The 17,471-nt window shown below is 39.8% G+C and overlaps 1 protein-coding gene across 10 annotated transcripts; it reads right to left on the bottom strand.

Annotated features, from left to right (window-relative positions):
• Positions 1–1,111: 1,111 nt before the first annotated feature.
• Positions 1,112–17,193, bottom strand: stx3b (syntaxin 3b). 10 transcript variants are annotated; one of them, XM_056439714.1, is made up of 12 exons: positions 16,837–17,193; positions 10,906–10,980; positions 10,666–10,765; positions 9,259–9,333; positions 9,029–9,099; positions 8,515–8,623; positions 8,367–8,440; positions 7,568–7,702; positions 6,705–6,815; positions 6,307–6,417; positions 1,847–1,936; positions 1,112–1,759 (listed from the first exon to the last, which is right to left on the bottom strand). In XM_056439714.1, the coding sequence occupies exons 1-11, from the start codon at positions 16,864–16,866 to the stop codon at positions 1,859–1,861; spliced, it is 969 nt and encodes a 322-aa protein (XP_056295689.1). In that variant the 5' UTR covers positions 16,867–17,193; the 3' UTR covers positions 1,112–1,759; positions 1,847–1,858. The 10 variants fall into 10 exon arrangements, 9 of the variants coding, with proteins under 9 accessions (XP_056295689.1, XP_056295690.1, XP_056295694.1 ...); XM_056439715.1 differs by having other exon boundaries at positions 1,856–1,936; XM_056439713.1 differs by lacking the exons at positions 1,112–1,759; positions 1,847–1,936 and adding exons at positions 4,429–4,519; positions 4,861–4,977.
• Between the last annotated feature and the right edge of the window lie 278 nt (positions 17,194–17,471).

Below are 17,471 nucleotides of genomic sequence, written 5' to 3'. Positions count from 1 at the left end.
CACACACACAACACACGAGCTGAGGGGGAAAAAAGAAAGGAAAAAAAAGAGGCTGGTGACCACGCCCCCTATTTACTTCTTGGCTGCAAAGAATTAGCATTCAAACGCTCCCATTGGACAAAACACGTGCCTTTTAAACATGACTAGAATATGTTAAGATACAAGTGTGCTCGGTTTGTCTTCCCCGGTTTGACGGTGATGGAAAAAATAGACCCTTTATGTTCACTGTAAACGTACTTCCCTGCAGGGTAGTATTTGCAACTAAATATACTTGAATTATTAAAACCGCTCATTAGGAAAAACTGCCTGTGTTTATTGGATCTCCGTTTAGCATAAGCAGTATTGCATGGTTGAAATAATTTAGCAAAAAATGTAAAGTACTACCTTAAAAAAATATGTTTGTAAATCAATCAACATAGTTACTGCGTTTCCTTATACATTTATAAATAAGTTATATGTACTACACCTCTGCTCAATTTGTATATGAATATATCACATATGTTGTGTGTTATATTGATATTAAAGTTCGCATTATCCTGGATGTTTTGCATAATAAAATATACATTTGGTTTCAAATAGGCTTATTGCCTACTGTACCCGTCACTTTGGTTTGTCAAAATGGACCCGTGGTTTTGCATTTGTCTTCTATTTAGCCAAGTCTCGGTTGATGTTCTGTAATAATCTAAATATCTTTTCTGATTTGTTTATTTATTTATTTTTAAACTTATGCCCCTGTGCTGCTCTAATGCTAAATGTCCCTCTCGGGGATCAACACATGTACTTTAATCTAATTGTATCCCAGTCCTGGCTATCCTGCAAACACGAAGCATAAAAACGAGCGCATCCTCGTACAGACCCCGCCCCCACGGGGTGTCAATGGGCCGGGCCTGCCTCGGGTTAGGAAGAAGAGCGAGATGGGGGCTGAAATGAGGTCAGGGAAGCCGCACAAATGTTACGCCGTGCATCGCTATACATTTCCCGTAGTTTCACATACAAAGTATACGGTTTAGATGTAAAAGGTGTTAGGTTGGAGGAAGCCAGACCCCATGCATACAGACTGAGCCATGTACAAATAAAACGTCAACACAAGAAGCGAAGCACACACCTCCAATACACGTACATAAATCATTTATTACATAACAGGCTTTACACGGTTGACACGCAGCCAGTGAGCGAGTGGCAGCCGCTGTCACAGTAAAGACCAGTGCGAGCATTTCCGCAGCACAGACGCATAGAGACAGATCACACACACAACACAATCACACATAATGTGTTCAAAGTATGACAACACATAAGTCAGAAACTACTCCTTAATTGGATATGTGGGGCATACTTATGTGTATGAGCATGAAAAGACTTTTGGAGCAAACAACAAAAGAATAATCTTCATGCATTTGTTTTTTAAATGAATCCTTCGAAATAATTTCCTGACGATAAACAAATATGATTACCCTCTGCAAACACCACCAGGAGGCGGTAGACTACACCCGACCATCGTGGTCCAACATTATTTTAAGTCTCACGTTGATCCATCTGGTAACGAACAGGCAGACTGAGAAAAATCTACACATTTATAAGACGTTTTCAAACACTTCATACAGCAAGATGATTAATAAAAGGGTAAGTGCACAGGGCTGGTTTGGTTGAATTCATTTTTTAATACTTTTTATTCGATTTTAAATTAGATTTAAATAATAGTCATGGTAAACACAAGGAAGTGCCTGAGGACATTTTTTTGACATCCTCTTCCGTAGGAACTCTACACAAACACACAAAATACCGTATTCAACATTTAGTTTGAAAGAACTGAATTCATATAGTGTTAAGGCGGTTGCAGTTGTTTTACCTGTTTCACCTTTTATGAAAAGAAGCTGTAGAGACAGGAGAATCCAACGATTCCAATGATGGTACAGCACAATGTAATCATCATCTTTTTCTGTTGATTTACAAAAAATAAAAAGTTGGTCAGACAGCATTTAACTCAATATAATTACTCACACTAATGGACACATTGATTTGAGGAAATGATTGATCATAAGACGAACAAAGGGTTACAGAGATCAGGGTGTGTGTGTGTGTGTATAAAGAGAGAGAAATGGTGAACAACTTACCTCTTTAAAAGTGTGCACCAGGCTTTAAAAACTGTACTTTGTAACATTGGTTAATCTGCTGACAACAGCTACAACCATACCATAAACCCACACACACAAACACGCACACACAGATTTCGGTCACTCACAAAAAGGGACAGGCATGAAGTCACAAGTAGACACTATGGTCAACCAAGTCATTAAAAAACATAAAATCTTTAATTTCAATAAAATCTGTGGCACATTAATTTACAGTGTACAGCTGCTTCAGTTTCCCCTCCTCTTGGTGGCGTGGGAGAAAAAAAAAAGTTTAATAGAAGTATTAGGATCAAACATTCAATGGCTGCGTGCGGTCAAAAGACAAAGATGGGAAGGACTCTCCCTTCCAAGAGCTCAACCAGAATGAAAAAGGAAAAAGAACCATTCAGGCTCTGGACAGAAACAAAGACTTCCCTCAGAGACGGCCGCCCTCAATGCACTGGACATTAAAAGATGTACACATAACTCATGTGGTAAATAACGGTCGATACCCGTCTCTAAAGGATGCGACAGTCTTCGTATGCACAGCAGGCGTCACCTTTACTTAAACTACCAAATTAAAGCCTCTTGTTGACATGTGCACTGTGGCTCAAAAAACTCTCAAAGTGACACATTCCATGGAACAAGAAAAAAAGGCCTTCCAAAATGACGGGGACCAAACAGACTTAGTCAATTTATTATTTATTTCTAACAGCCATGCAATAAATCCTGTCTGTTTTTGGTTCATTTTCATAGATTTATAGAACACAACATATCAGACATTGTTAGGGATAGATCAAATCAATAAAGTTCTGTACTTCGAACAATGCGTTGTGTACAGTCTTTGTTGAAACGGTTCAAGATATGTGAAATCAACTGTATGGTCTCTTTCGTGGCTGTACTCGTTGGTGCTGTTGAATCATGCGCCGAGACGTTGGCAGGCAGCCGGGCCGACAGTTTAATTAACCAGCATACCTCAGCTATTTCAACAAAAACTGGACTTTATAACCTTCAAGACTAGAGGACTTATTGCAGGGCTGCTGTATTCATGCATTCGTTTCAGATAGTTGTACCCAATAAATTGGCAACTGAGGTATACATTTACAGTATAAATACAATTTAAAATGTGCCAGGAAATATATATTGCACTAATAAAGACCCACCAATCAGGGAGATCTTACTGTAGGTAAGTGTCCTTTTACACCTCTCTTGTCTTTGGGACTTACTTAGCAACATCATCAAAAAGTATTATAAATATATTACTATTACTTACTGAACATTTCTGAAATTTAAATTAAAATAGATAGCGTTACTACCAATCTCCCTTTTGGCACAAAGACAATATGTTTTTACAGGATTTTAACAATGGAGTCGATCATGTCTTTAAGTGTAGAAAGTCAAGTTGGCTAACATTGTATCAAGTTAGCAAAGATACAAAACAAATATTCAGGCATTTCAAGCCTTAAAGCAACGGATACATGTTAATGCACGAGCTTGTTTGTTTTTTTGCTCATCTAAGCTCCACCGGTGTTTGAAATGGGTTTCCATGAGGACTTCCTTCATATTTAAAATAAGAACCACTGAGCTCTCCAAACTGAAGAATCATAAGTGAGCACACCGATCCTCTTCAAGTTAAAAGAACTGAGACTATTCAGGGCTGCATATCTACACATAAAACAACCCCATTACTCAAATGATCGTCTGAGCTTAATTTAAAAAATAAGACATAATTTGAAATGTGAAAGTGCTAAACCCCCTCTAAACAGACACATTCCTAGTACAGTGAATATACAGTAGCTAGCTTTTCAATCACAGAATGTGTCAAGGCTCATAAAAAGGCAATAATTGTGACGAGGGAGCTGATGTGCTTCTACAAGGCTTCACAAAGGTCCCGCTAACTGGACATTCAAATCTATTTCACTCAACACTTTCTTTGGCATTGAATGTTAGACAATGAAATGTTAAGTGAGACTGGATTGGCGTTATGATCAGTTATTTCTCAATTCTCTCTTCTCCTCCGCGCATCATCAGCTTCAGTCTCATGTCCTCATTTGCAGCAGAGCATCCTCAAACTGTCCGAGCCTCCTGCGGAACTCAAACGAACCGAACGGGAAGGACGGGTCAGATTGAATAAAAAGGTCTTTTAATATCCCAGAGTCTCGGCGGTCTTCTTTCTGATCCATAGATAAAATGCAACACTTATTCTTCAACAAAAAAGTTAAACACGTTATCCATATGGAGCCATCAGTATCAGTCTTTTCTTTGACGGCGCAGCTGACGGAGTATAAGATGGAGTGGATGATTAATAACTGATGATAAAAACCGCAGTCCTGGGATCGTGTCTGGGTGAGGATGACGATGAGGAAGATGAGAACATCCACAGCACAGACTACAACAATAACGATCATCTTCTACAGAGAGGGAGATAGAGAGAGAGACCAATGGAGATTAATGACGGGGAACTTGTGAACATTGGGACATTGAAAGTAACTCACTTCTAGCACTGCTTTGTTTGTTCAGCAGTAACTAGAGGCAAGTGCTGCAGAATGGGAGGAATAACACACACCCAAGAACTTCAAATACACACAAACACACCTCAAGTTAGCTCTGTGGATAGAAAGAAAACAAATAGAAAGAAAACAAACAAACGCACAGAGAGCAGCAGAGGAGCGTGCAAACCCTTTTCCAAAGCATGCGTCATACCCACACCCATTGTGGCACGACAGAGCTTATTTACTCCAGAGTTACTCACCCTTAGCGCTCCTCTTATTCAAAAATCTCATCAGCTCTTCACTCCCACAGACAACCCGATTATGAGAGCTAGTAAGGCCAGCAAGACCACCACAACCACCACTATTATCACCATTTTCTGTTGGGAACAACCAAGTACAAACAGTACCATCAGGACAATTCTCAGTGGGAAACAACAAGAAGTACATTATTCATGTGTGCAACAATTATATAACCTACCACTGGAAGTTGTATAGTGTTTGTGCTAGTTTTGTATGAGGGAGTATGTACAAAATATGGCAACAATGCAAAACTCTTCTTGTACTTTGGTAACCACACAAACCAAGAGCATCAGACTTGCAAAAGTCTGATAAACCAGTTTTGTCTGGGTGCAACGGTGTTGACTTTGTTCATTTTCGCTTAGACAACCTGCGGCTAACGAGCAATATCCTCAAACACAGTCAAAACCAAAGAATAATAATGTCGCCGCCATAAGCCAACTGTAAAGAAAGACACGGTTACGGTTAAAGCTGAAGAGATAGAACAGAGAGAAAGAAGAGTGTAGAGGGTTTGTGTGTGTGTGTGTGTGTGTGGGGGTGTAAGGAGGGTACTGGGTCATCATAGGTAAGGATCAGGGTCATGATGGGGGGGGGATGGTCTTCATTCTGGCAGGTTTCCCAAAAGCATCTTTGTGTTAAAATGTCATAAACTAACTGGGCTTCGTAGAAGCTGCACAGGACTGTCAGCTTGAGTAAAGAGTTCGAACGAAGGCATTTTAGATGCTACAAAACTGCACAGCAGAAGAGTTTTACAACTCGTTAACACAATTTATTATTAAAATAATAATTTCATCGTTCTATGTGATGATCACAAGGTAAACCGTAGAACATAAGCATTTGTTACAAGGTAATTCACCAGGAACATGCGTTTGATTGGCCGACATTGCGGCTTCACGAATCACGTCACATTGCGTTGTGGCAAAACGTTGGTCAGGTCAACCCTGCATCTTCTGCATCTTCTGCATCTTCTGCATCTTCTGCATCTTTTTCATCTTTAAGGGGGGTGATATTTTTGATGCTGTATAGTTCTCTGTTGGAACCACTGTTGACACCTGCATGATCTGGGATAGTGCAGTTTAAGCTGTAAACGTTAACTACTGCTCTGTAGTTAAGCAGACACACCGTTGCCATCCCTGGTGCATGTTCACATTGGCTCAAGGTCATTGGAATAACATGGTTTGAATTACTTCATCATATTTGAATGCAAGGTCAGGGTTGCAACTCAAATCGGACTCAATAATTGTCCTGTGTTACTAAATCTGGTCCATTTAATTTGTCCCATTTGTACTGATTTGAATAGCATTGATTTTACAGTAATAACTGTTCTATTGTAAACATAAAAATATATATATATTTTTTGCTGCTTTTGGGAAACCGGACCACTCCTCCCGACGACTGTGGTCACTCACACGCCGAGCCTCTTGCTGAAACTTTGCAGCTTTCTTTGTGTCCGCTACGGCCCGCTCCACAAAGCCCACTGACTGGTCCATGTTGCTCTCAATCCTCTCAATCATCCCGCCCTAGCATAGGGCGCGGCGTCAGAGGTGACGGAAAGCAACAAAAAAAGATTTGTTTTAAACCATGAGAGAGCGAAAGAAAGAGGGGTACACAGAAAGAACAAAAAGCGAAGCAGATATAATGCAACAGTCGTGTGTGTGATTGGCGATGTGTCTAGAGGGCGAGGGAGTGGGATCTGTACGCACACTGTGTGGTTTAAATGTGTCAAACTGTGGCAAGAGAAAAGGCAGAAAAGCAGCAGGAAGAGGTCACCAGCAGACTGGAGCCGCCGTTGGCTACATTACATTACCTTGCGGGCTTTGGTCCGATGCCTTACAGCTTTTTTGGTCTGTTCCTTAGCCACTGTGATATGGTCCACTGACTTGGATATATTCTGCTCAATGTTGTCAACTATGTCACCCTGAAAAACACAGAACAATCAATAAGATACAGAGCAACAGGCCACCGGCAGAAGAGCAGTTCAGAACATTGGTTAAATACAAAACATATTGTTTCAGGAAACAAATCAACCAAAATGTTGACATTTGTATCTGTTTATTGTTTACCATCTACTGTTAATAAACAGACATCTTCAATAATTGATCTCTTTAGTCTTAAAGCTGGAACTAAAAATGGCGAAGAAAACAAAGAGTAACGTGGGGAAACCACACAACACAGACGGCAGCATTGTGGCCCTTACCTCAAACAAGGCTTTCCCTCAGAAAGCATGGTTTAAGCAGTAAGAAATATGTGGTTAGACTTATTTACGCATAAACAGTGACTGGCCGATCAACAATATGCGTGTGTATGAATTCTAGTGCGACGTCTGCGCTCATGTCTACGATGAGGCTTTACTGGCACAGCTCACTAAATGCATTCGTGGTGGTTCCATCAATGTTGGGAGATGAGATGGTGGTGGCAGTGAGAATAAAAGGTGTAAAGAGGTGTAGGAAAGGCTTGGAGCTGGAAAAGAGGAAACAAATGCAGGTTCAAAGTCAAACCACAGCGGAGACGTGAAGAGATAACCGAGAGAAAAAGAGTTGAATGCAGTCACGATCAAACACAAAGCCATGTGGGAAAAGAATGGATGAATAAATGAATGGAAAGAATGAGAAGTTCTGGAAGTAATTGTCAGGTGGACAAAATGATGGTGGGTGAGATGGAGGAGCGTACCTGGCTCTCCACAAGCATGGCGATGTCTACAAACATATCGTGCAGCTCCTTGATGCTACTTTCCAGACGGACAATGTCTTTGTGTCGGGCTTCGATCTCACTTAGAGCTTGTTTTGAGACCCCGGCGTCCACAATCTGTGGAGAGGAGAGTTTAATGCGTTACCACTCACAGTTCAGATAAACATACACAACAACAACAACAAAGCCTAAATGACAGTTGAACTCCGGGTCACATTAAAAACGGGACAGTGTGGCAGATTTTTAGGCATCTAGCAGTGTGTTGTAATCCCTCGGCTCACTCCTCCCTTTCCAAGACTCCGGTAACTCAAACTCACAAATGCAAAACGAACAGATCCTCCGAACTCCTACACACTGGGCCTTTAGGATTGCATTTGTATGTCTTCTGATCATTGCAGATGTGTGGATCCCTGTGCCGAACATTCTTCTCGAACTGCACCGGACACAACCAACTCATGGAGAGGCTTTCTCACCACTGGAAATGCTGTGTGCACGGGTGGTAGTCGGATCAGTTGAGACACACTGGTGCTCATTTTCTCAGCTGTTTCAAGCAGCTCACAAACAGATTAGTCATTGCCCATTGGCTGTTTGCAGCACTTAAGAAAGCACAAGAGAGCAAACTGAGTTTGAGTCCAACGGGACGGATCACAAGCACAGCTAATCTTTAACCACATGATACGAGGCACTTGAGTTTTACTGAGCTGTTTCTCAGTTCAACCACATTGTGATCAGTGGATCTTATAAATAGCAGAGACAGACACACACACAGACACTTACTTACCCCTGCCGTAAACACAGCTGAATTGCCACTTTCCAACATCTCTTCAAGTTCAGCATCTGTTGTTGCTTTTCCAGCTGAAGAGGAAAGGAACAAGGTTATGACAAAGAAGATTGTGAGAGCATCACATGGTTTTATGGCAGTCACTCACTGATCTCGAGTTGTCTCTTAATACGTCCTTTACTCCTCTCCCTGAAGTCCACCTGAGCTTCATTATACTTTGTCATCACCTCCACAAACTTCCTGGACAGGACTGCATGCTGGGAGACAACAGGGGGAAAGGAGTTAGAACAGATGTAATCTAGATGGCGGTGTTGTGACCATTCGTCTCAAATCAGGATCAATTTCAGAGCCCAAACACATCTGACATATCTTCTTTTTATGTCAGACATATTTTTTAACTTTATTAAAAACATTATATACATAATAATTATTATAAGGATTAATAATAATAAAATACCTATAACGACTAATAATCATAATAACAATGCTAAATACTGTTGCTTGTCTGTTGCTTTGAAAGCTCAGTTAGTTTGTTTTTTAAGTCAATATTTAATACATGTAGGCCAATTGCTTTTCTTCTCTTCCTCTTTTTCTTTCATGCCCATAAGCCTGTCAAGTTTGACTTTGAGAAATAGAGGACACTTCAGTTGGACATCATTTACCTGCGATTTACGTATCCGTATATCAGCCGACACCCTCTCCTGCTCCTCTGACTCCAGATTCCTCTCGATGGCTGGGAAGCAATCCAGACTACTGATTTATGACTCAAATCAACTTCACATCATTGTTTAATTCTTCCACAAGAGTTTACATTAAAGCAGTTCAACATTCCTTGTATTGAATAGACTGACAAGCTGTGTGTGTGTGTGTGTGTGTGTGTCAGGAGACTCACTCTTGAGTTTGTTTCTTGCATTGTTAGCCATCTTCTTTATGTCGTTGGTGATTGCCGCCAAGTCATCCTGGGTTTCTAGAAAGAAAGAAAGAGCCGTGTCAATGCACAGCTGAGAGTGACGATGGGGGAGAGAAACACACTTATTACAAGTACTAATACACTGATAATGCTCCCAAATAAAGTTCACATTTATATTATTCAAGGGAAGATCTTCAGTCTCTCAAAAAGATTTTCCGTAATGTTTAGACCAGTGAAGAAAAAATAAATCACAATATTTTTTACATTACATGTCATTTAGCAGACGCTTTTATCCAAAGCGACTTAAAATAAGGGCATCCAACCATGAGTACAAACTCAGAACAACAAGAATCAAGAAAGTAAAATGTGTTCAAGAAAGACAAACGACAAAAATACCATAAGTTATACCATAAGTAAAACCATAAGTAAGTGCCATTCAAGTGCCACATATACAATCATAAGAACAACGCACATGACAAACTAGAAGAAGTCAAAGGTTTAAGACTCAAAATTAAGACCATTTAAAATGGTCAAACTCTCTGAAATTGCTTTATTATCTGTGTGAAAACCTTTCGGGTTGCCCATCCTTTTATATCTTCATACTACTTTGATCTTTTTGGTGGATCTCATTGTATTAGATAGGGCACATGTAATTATAGCCTACATATAAATCCCTTAAAATAGGGAAGGAATGCAGTTCTTTGGTTTCTGTCACCGATTCTCACTCACATCCAAAGCACGCCTGAACACGTCATAGTACAAAGAACAATATTTTTGACATTACATGACATTTAGCAGACACTTTTATCCAAAGCGACTTACAATAAGTGCATCAACCATGAGTAAACACTCAGAACAACAAGAATCAAGAAAGTAACATTTCTTCAAGAAAGCCAAACTACAAAAATACCATAAGTAATACATTAAGTAAGAGCCATTCAAGTGCCACTGAAGAAAGCCAAACTACAAAAATACCATAAGTAATACCATAAGTAGAAGTAATACCATAAGTAATACCATAAGTAATACCATAAGTAAGAGCCATTCAAGTGCCACTGAAGTGCTAATCGTTTTTTATTCAAGGTATAGTCGGAAAAAAGATTTGTTCTTAGTTTCCGGCAGAAGATGTAGAGACTTCCTGCTGTCCTGATGTCAGTGGGGAGCTTTTAAATGTTGCTTTCACTGGGTACAACAATAGGTAGCTTTGTTCCTCTTCACAAAAGTCAGCTTGAATTCATTTTGGGACACAAACAATTGAATGACTCTTTTCAAATAGTGTTAGGGTTGAGGTAAGAATATATCCGGACCATAAGGGAGGCGGGTCGGGTGAATACATGTGCAGAGGAGAGAGAAAAGTAGCAAGTACCGGAAGAAAAGTGAGTATCTTACTCTGATCTGACGTGGGAGCAGACAGGATGACGGAGAAAAGCTTTTTGACTTCAGCCACATTCTCATCAATTTTATCAATACTGCTCCTGATGTCCTCAATCTGAAACAAACAGACATCTTCCATCAGAAATGCATGCAAATGATAAAAAATGAAGCCATTAACCCATGCATGCCTTTATAAATACAAGTGAATCAGTAGAAGCAGCCCCCACACACTAATGCACTGAGAGTAACACTGACCTGACAGAAGAATTCGTCCATGAAGGCCGCGTTGTCCATAGAAATCTCCACCTCCTCGTCATCTTGATTACACGTCTGACAGAAGGAAAGTAAAGTCTGTTTCAATCCAGAGTAACGTCTTTTTTAACCTTGTTTTTAATGCCCTTCTAGGTGTTATTTTTGCCCTTGTTGTTAAACAGTGCTCTACAAACAAACTACAAACAATGAATTTCCATAGAGATACAAAAACTTAACTTTTTCCAAAATGTTAGTTTAAGGGATACAAACATGCTTTCAGCATACATTTTGTATATATATATTTAACCAAATATGCCCAACTTCTCAGAAGCACCAGGACTATTTTCTGGAGCAAAACAGACCGCCACCTCAGGAAGTCACTGTACGCGGTCCAGAAATAGTTTGGCACATAGATAAACGATATTACTCTTTGTTTCTATTACAGATTAAACAAATGAGATACGAGGCGTTAATTATTAGGCTTCAGAGGAGCTGGTGCACAGAGCCAGACGAGCGGTTACCCCGTTTCCAGTCTTTATGCTAAACTAAGCTGTCTATGGCTTCATATTTAAGGCACAGGCATGAGTGTGGAATTAACCTTCTCTAATTCTGTATCAACATTTTGCAATAACTTTGTCCCTATAAAATACAGATGGAAATCAGCAAAACTATTATTAAAACCAGGAAATAAAATAAGAAAATCACAAGAGTAAGTCAGTTTTCAATACTCATGAGCACCCAGAAGTACTATGATTTGATACCCAGCCCCAAATCTTACATAACCATAATAATAAAATATGAAAAACAATAGTGTTATAATCATCTCTCAATTAAGTCTGACTTTATATAGACCAATACTCATAGACTTACGGAATTCTGAAGACTGATATGTTGTGAAAATACTGCAAATCCTTTTTCACTATTTTCATTTCCAATAATACGTTGTCATTGTATAATCTATTTCTTCTCAGGGTACAAAGTCGCTGAACGACATTTAGACCATAAACAAACTCACTAATGAAATTGGTTCTGGGTCAGCAGCTCAACGTCACACGTCAGAAATATTGGCCTGATCCTATCAGCCGTCACCCAATAACTTTTATCAGAAAGTTCCCCCGAATATAAATATGTCACAAGGTAAAGTCAGTAAACACAGGCAGTGGCTGCTGGTGAATATTTACACGACGAAGATTTAGGCAGGGCTCCAGGAACTATAAGACACCCAGAGCAAAGGCTCAGGGTAAACAGACATCACAGGGCCATGCTGTGACGGAGTTATACGACTGAAACACGAGTGGAACGAGACAGTGAGCTCACTTTGTTTGCCTCCCTTTTAATTACTTCTGCATTTTACAAAATACTGCGTTTCCTTGAAACAACTACGGAGTGTCGCTGGCCGACTAAACTCGAAACAGATATTATGTTTTGCAATGGCTGAGTCTCAAGTGTGGACACTTGACTTTCCTGGAGAAAGTCAGACTGGATCAAAGTCAAGGCGTGGAACACGCCTCGTCGACTTCCCCGCTCTCTCATATCACCTCCATCTCTAAACAAGCAATCTGAATATACGTTACACTTCAGCCACAGCAACCATGCAACTATGATTATTCTTTAACTTAAAAAAGGACACCGTTACCTTTAATTCTTAAAACAAGTAATTTTATTTAAAAAATCACATTAGGGCTGTGGAACTCATACATAATGGGTGCTTTATTTCTTTTATTACTTTCAGACATTTTATGAACAAAAAAGATCACGGGAATAATACAGCAGACTAATCAATGATGGAAATAATTGGCAGTTGCAGCCCCAGTGAGAACTTACATTTAATGCAACAGCACGTCGTTCTTTCTGTCTTCTACTCCTCGTTTACTATTTGAATTGCAAATGTGGCCATTTGGTTCAGGCTGCTGTAACGAACATCACTTGTGAAGCAGCATAAAGTTCCCTGGACACAAACACTGCTTGTTTTCATAGCTCTCTGTGAGTTATTCAGCGGACACACAGCTGCAGCCCTCTCAACATCAGGCTCCCTCTCACAACATTTCTGCAACAGCAAGATAAGAACGAGCACAACTTCCATCCAGTTTCTCTTATTCGGCAGAAATAAGAGCAAAAGGGACGGCCGTGTGCAACAAATGAGTTCACAAACCAAACAGCCAAAGGGCACAAACACACACACACTTTGAGTGACTCTACCCACGTCATGAAGAAAACCTTTCCCAACGTTCCTCATTAAACTCACATGAACATCATACGACTCAACCTGGAATCAGCTGTTAGAAGACCGACTGAGACTTGCTTCATGACTTTGGATCAAAAGGTTACTCATAATAATCATATACAATAACTTTTTTTGGACCCCTACATGGGGGTTAGAAGTCGTTTAATGCTCAGTGAAACCCTTGATGTTCAGTCGTGAGAGATTATCTAATGTTTAAGACGTGTGTATTGTGGAAATACATTTATTTTACCCAGTAATGTGTCTACACACATCCGTTAATCCTTTCAAAAAAATAAACCAATATAGTTGGAACAAACCATCCAAGGCCACGTCTGTGCCACTGTGTCAAAATGTCGACTGACGGAGTGAACCAAGAAGCAACTAATTAGATTTTCTCTGTTGTCCAAAAATGCTTTAATCTACTGCCTCATGCTGTGACATGGAGATTGTGTAATCGTCAACAACAAATAAGAAGCATAAGCTGCGTGAGTGATTGATACGTTAGCTTGGATGCCGGTTTGTTCCTCTTATTCAAATCACTTAATTATGCTTGTTCTGAATACAAAGCACCATATGTCATGTTGCATAACACATGACTCAACAGAGGTTTTACATGGAGAAAGACAAAGTAATCCTCCGCATTTCGAAAATAACAATTTCTCTGAGCACACAGTTTCATGAGAGCCAATATTATAAAAAAGTCAGATGTGCAGCGTGGTAAAAGGTGATCAAACCCCTGGCAATGACAAACTCAGCTCATCCGGTCAGCCTCGACACACATACAGGTTGAGCATATATATATTTTTTAAAGCCTGAAGAGACTCAATTTATTATTATATACAAAACTACAAACACACAATCCAGCAGGTCGGACGGCCCAACCCCCTCACGCACTATCGTTCCCGTGACTCCGTCATCCTCCAGAAACTGGGAGGTGATTTACTGTCAGACTTTGTCTCCGAGGATCATAAATGACGATGAGTGCACAAAGGCTCAAGTGAGCTGAATAGGTGGTCATATAAAATAAGAATAATGTTAACACTTGTAGAGCTGCAATAATTTGTGAATTAATCAATTAGTTGATTAATATAAGAATAATTTTGAAAATTGATTAATCAATGACATCGTTTTTTCAACAGAAAAAGGACAAACTTTCAAGAAATTGAGCGAGTCATTTCTAAAGGCTTAGCTTTACGTAGTCATTTAAACTCATTTTTGAAGGAGTTGGTTGGTAAATTGTGATCGCGTGCATTAGTGAGTGAGAGTCCACGCTTAATGTAGCATTCTGCATTTTTTTGCATTTACATATATGTAGCTGATGCTTACAATAAGTGCATTCAACCGTACAAACTCAGAACAAGAATCAAGAAGATAAAAAATGTTCAAGAAAGCCAAACTACCTAGTCTTATGTCCCATTTAAGTATAACTATTTTACATTTTTTTTATATAAGAACGTTGAAAGATATGCTTTTTTAGTTTGCGGTGGAAGATGTGGAGACTTTCTACTGTCCTGATGTCGTTGGGGAGCTCATTCCACCAGTTATGGCTGCACATCAAAGACCTCTCATGGTCACATAACAAACAGAAGAGGGTTTTGGGAAATTGTGAATACATTTTTTTTTTGTACGACCATTGACTGACTCTCACTCACTACTGTCGGGTGATAATACAGAGAGTGCCTCACCGAAGAAGTAAACCTTTTAGTTCTCCATTGCTTTTGGGACATTTTATAGACCAACCTATATCGCCAGATTCATCAATAATAAAAGTTAGATGAAGGCCAATTTACAAGATTTCCCCACGGGATGATATAGAAAATAAGCCACTAAACAAAAACAGCATCAGGACAGGGACATGGGGTCAGATTTGCAGCAGCATGCGGTGACAGAAGGCAAAACACTCAGGACGTGTGTTAATGCAGCGCTAAAATCTGACACGGGATTTACAAACTCCAACGCCACAGAAGAAGCCATATTAGCTTTGCCCAATTCATTGTGCGATCACACAATGAATTGGGGAGCAGACTGGGAAGCAAGTAAACAACTCTGTGCACACTGAACTGAGGATAAGGCGTTGACTGGAAAACAACTTCATAAATACCATGAGGGGCACAGAGAGCCTAACATACAGAAACCGGCTGTCAAGTTAATGTCAATAAAACTACAGGGCTCCATCATTAACTTATGTTATTTTGTATTTGTTTTTAAATTGCAGAAATGTCTAACAGCACACATAAACTATCACATAAGACCATAGCCCCGGGTAAAACCAGAACTCAGCGTTTCTTTTTCTGCTTTTCTTTTCCAAGTCTATCAGGTGACACACACGCATACGCACACGCATCAATATTCACCCTAGATTACTGCCAACGAGTTTGACATTAGATTCAAGGGGGACATTAAGACAGTGGGCAATACATGTGGATAGTGGAAGAGTTGAGATTGGACAAAAGCTTGAGGGTTTGGGGCCAGCGAGATGAGAGAACTTAGTTGTATCGTTGATTTACAGGTGTTGACATATACAGTAGTCTGATAGTCACCGGCCCTCTTCCCTTACGATCTGTACTTCCTTTGCTTAAAAAGAAGCCAGCTGTGTGAGATTACAGAGGGGGGAGGGCGTCAGCAGATATATATACTTGGCCAGCAGTTTCAGGTAGCTATGGCAACATATCCTGACTTGGGTTACAATTGAATAAAGGCCCCCTTCCGGGAGCATCAAGTGTATGCTGTCACTAACTCAATTTTGCATCGGGAAAATATAAATACTATGGAGGTTTGCTACTGTGTTTGATATATTGGATTTATTTGTGATGGCGAAACACAAAAGGTAGAAAGTATTCTGGTTCAATTAATCCCAACTGTAGATCATTTTAACAGTGACGTTTCTAGCAGTACTGACAACTCGGACTGCATGTGATATTATCAGTATTGATTAGTCTATATATTGTTTAATGCAATCATTGATTAACCACTGACTGAAAACGTCAGAAGATATTTGAAGACAGAAAATGTCCATCAAAATGTCCACATCCAAAGATGTTTAGTTTCAATTAAAATTCATTCAAAACAGATCATTAAAAGCACATTTGTAACCAGAGTATTTTGACAATGATGAATAATAAATCACTTCAACATCAATGTCGATGAACAAAATGAATAGTTGACTGATATTTTCAAAGCAGAATGACTAATCTGTTGTTGGACTCTTGCTGAGGAGAGTATCATGAAGAGCTCGACATCTAAATGTAGGAATTAAGAGCACCAATTTAAGAACGTCTCCCTTGTCAAATGGTTTCTGCCGAGACAGTTCAACTAATAGCCTTCCAATATAACTTTTTATTTTACTACATATAATACATCTTTGACAAACCAAAAAAACATGGCTGCTTCATGTCAAGAAACATAAAGTAATGTCAGTATGACTGAATAACTTTGACCTACAGTATGTATCCACCTGCAGCGTTACCATCTCCATCAGGAGTTATGTCATCACCACTACACCACTGGTTCAAATCATTAGTATGTTATGCGTCAGCTATTTTAATTTACATTTGGAATATTTAAAAAAGAAAATGGTTTTAATAATCTTCACCTGTCATTTCTTTCTATTAGAACCATTTTGCAGATGGCCATTGAGGTGTACGAAGAGAAAATACTGGAAGGAAAGAAGACACTAGAAGGTACAGTTACATTTCCTGGACATTACTTACCGCTTTTAGTTGCTCCAATCGGTCCTTCATGTTTCACACGGTTATTTTAACACCTTTACACCAAAGAGATGACCACAATACTGTGTAAAAATGCTCAAAAACTAGTCCCAAAGTGAGAATTCCTCAACCAGCTGGCGAGCTAGTTGTCCGAGAGAAGCCCCACCGCCAGTAAGAAAAACAATTAAACTCCCCAAAAGTCTTGCCAGAGGTGTATGAGTAAACGACCTTATCAGAAAAGCGGAGTCTTTCCGTCGTTTTTCCATACAATATGGCTGCTGGGTTTAAAACCAGTGTTTTTTCCTTTGCTAAATCTCCTCGCCCAGGGGATTAAAACAACAGTTGTGTAGAGCCCTATAATCTGTCTCTGCGCCGGCCAGCAGTAATCATTCTAAAAGGCACTTTTCTAGCCCACGCATGCGCAGACAAATCCATGTCCTCTGAGATGAAGCCACGCCCTGAGCCACCTGCCCAAGTGATGCATTCAGGTGTTGTAGGAATGATAAACTCTGCATTGCTTAACCCTTGTGTTGCCTTTGGGTCATTTTGACCCGAATCAATATTACACCCTCCCCCCGCCTCTGGGTCATTTTGACCCGATTCAATGTTTCACCCTCCTGTTACCTTTATATTTACTA

This window comes from Pseudoliparis swirei, chromosome 19 (assembly GCF_029220125.1).
Source record: "Pseudoliparis swirei isolate HS2019 ecotype Mariana Trench chromosome 19, NWPU_hadal_v1, whole genome shotgun sequence".
NCBI classification, from domain to species: Eukaryota; Metazoa; Chordata; class Actinopteri; order Perciformes; family Liparidae; genus Pseudoliparis; species Pseudoliparis swirei.
Note: the sequence above shows the minus strand (reverse complement) of the source record. Positions and strands in the feature narration are given on the sequence as shown.

Bases quoted from the DNA above. Each gene is read 5' to 3' on its own strand.
- stx3b (XM_056439710.1), bottom strand. From the start codon at position 16,866: ATGAAGGACCGATTGGAGCAACTAAAAGCG. The intron at 7,703-8,366 runs GTAAGTAAGTGT...TCCTCTCCACAG, and splicing joins CAGCTGTGTTTACGGCAGGG to ATTGTGGACGCCGGGGTCTC. The intron at 4,520-6,306 runs GTGAGTGACCAC...CCCTCTCTGTAG, and splicing joins TTCAGCAAGAGGCTCGGCGT to AAGATGATCGTTATTGTTGT.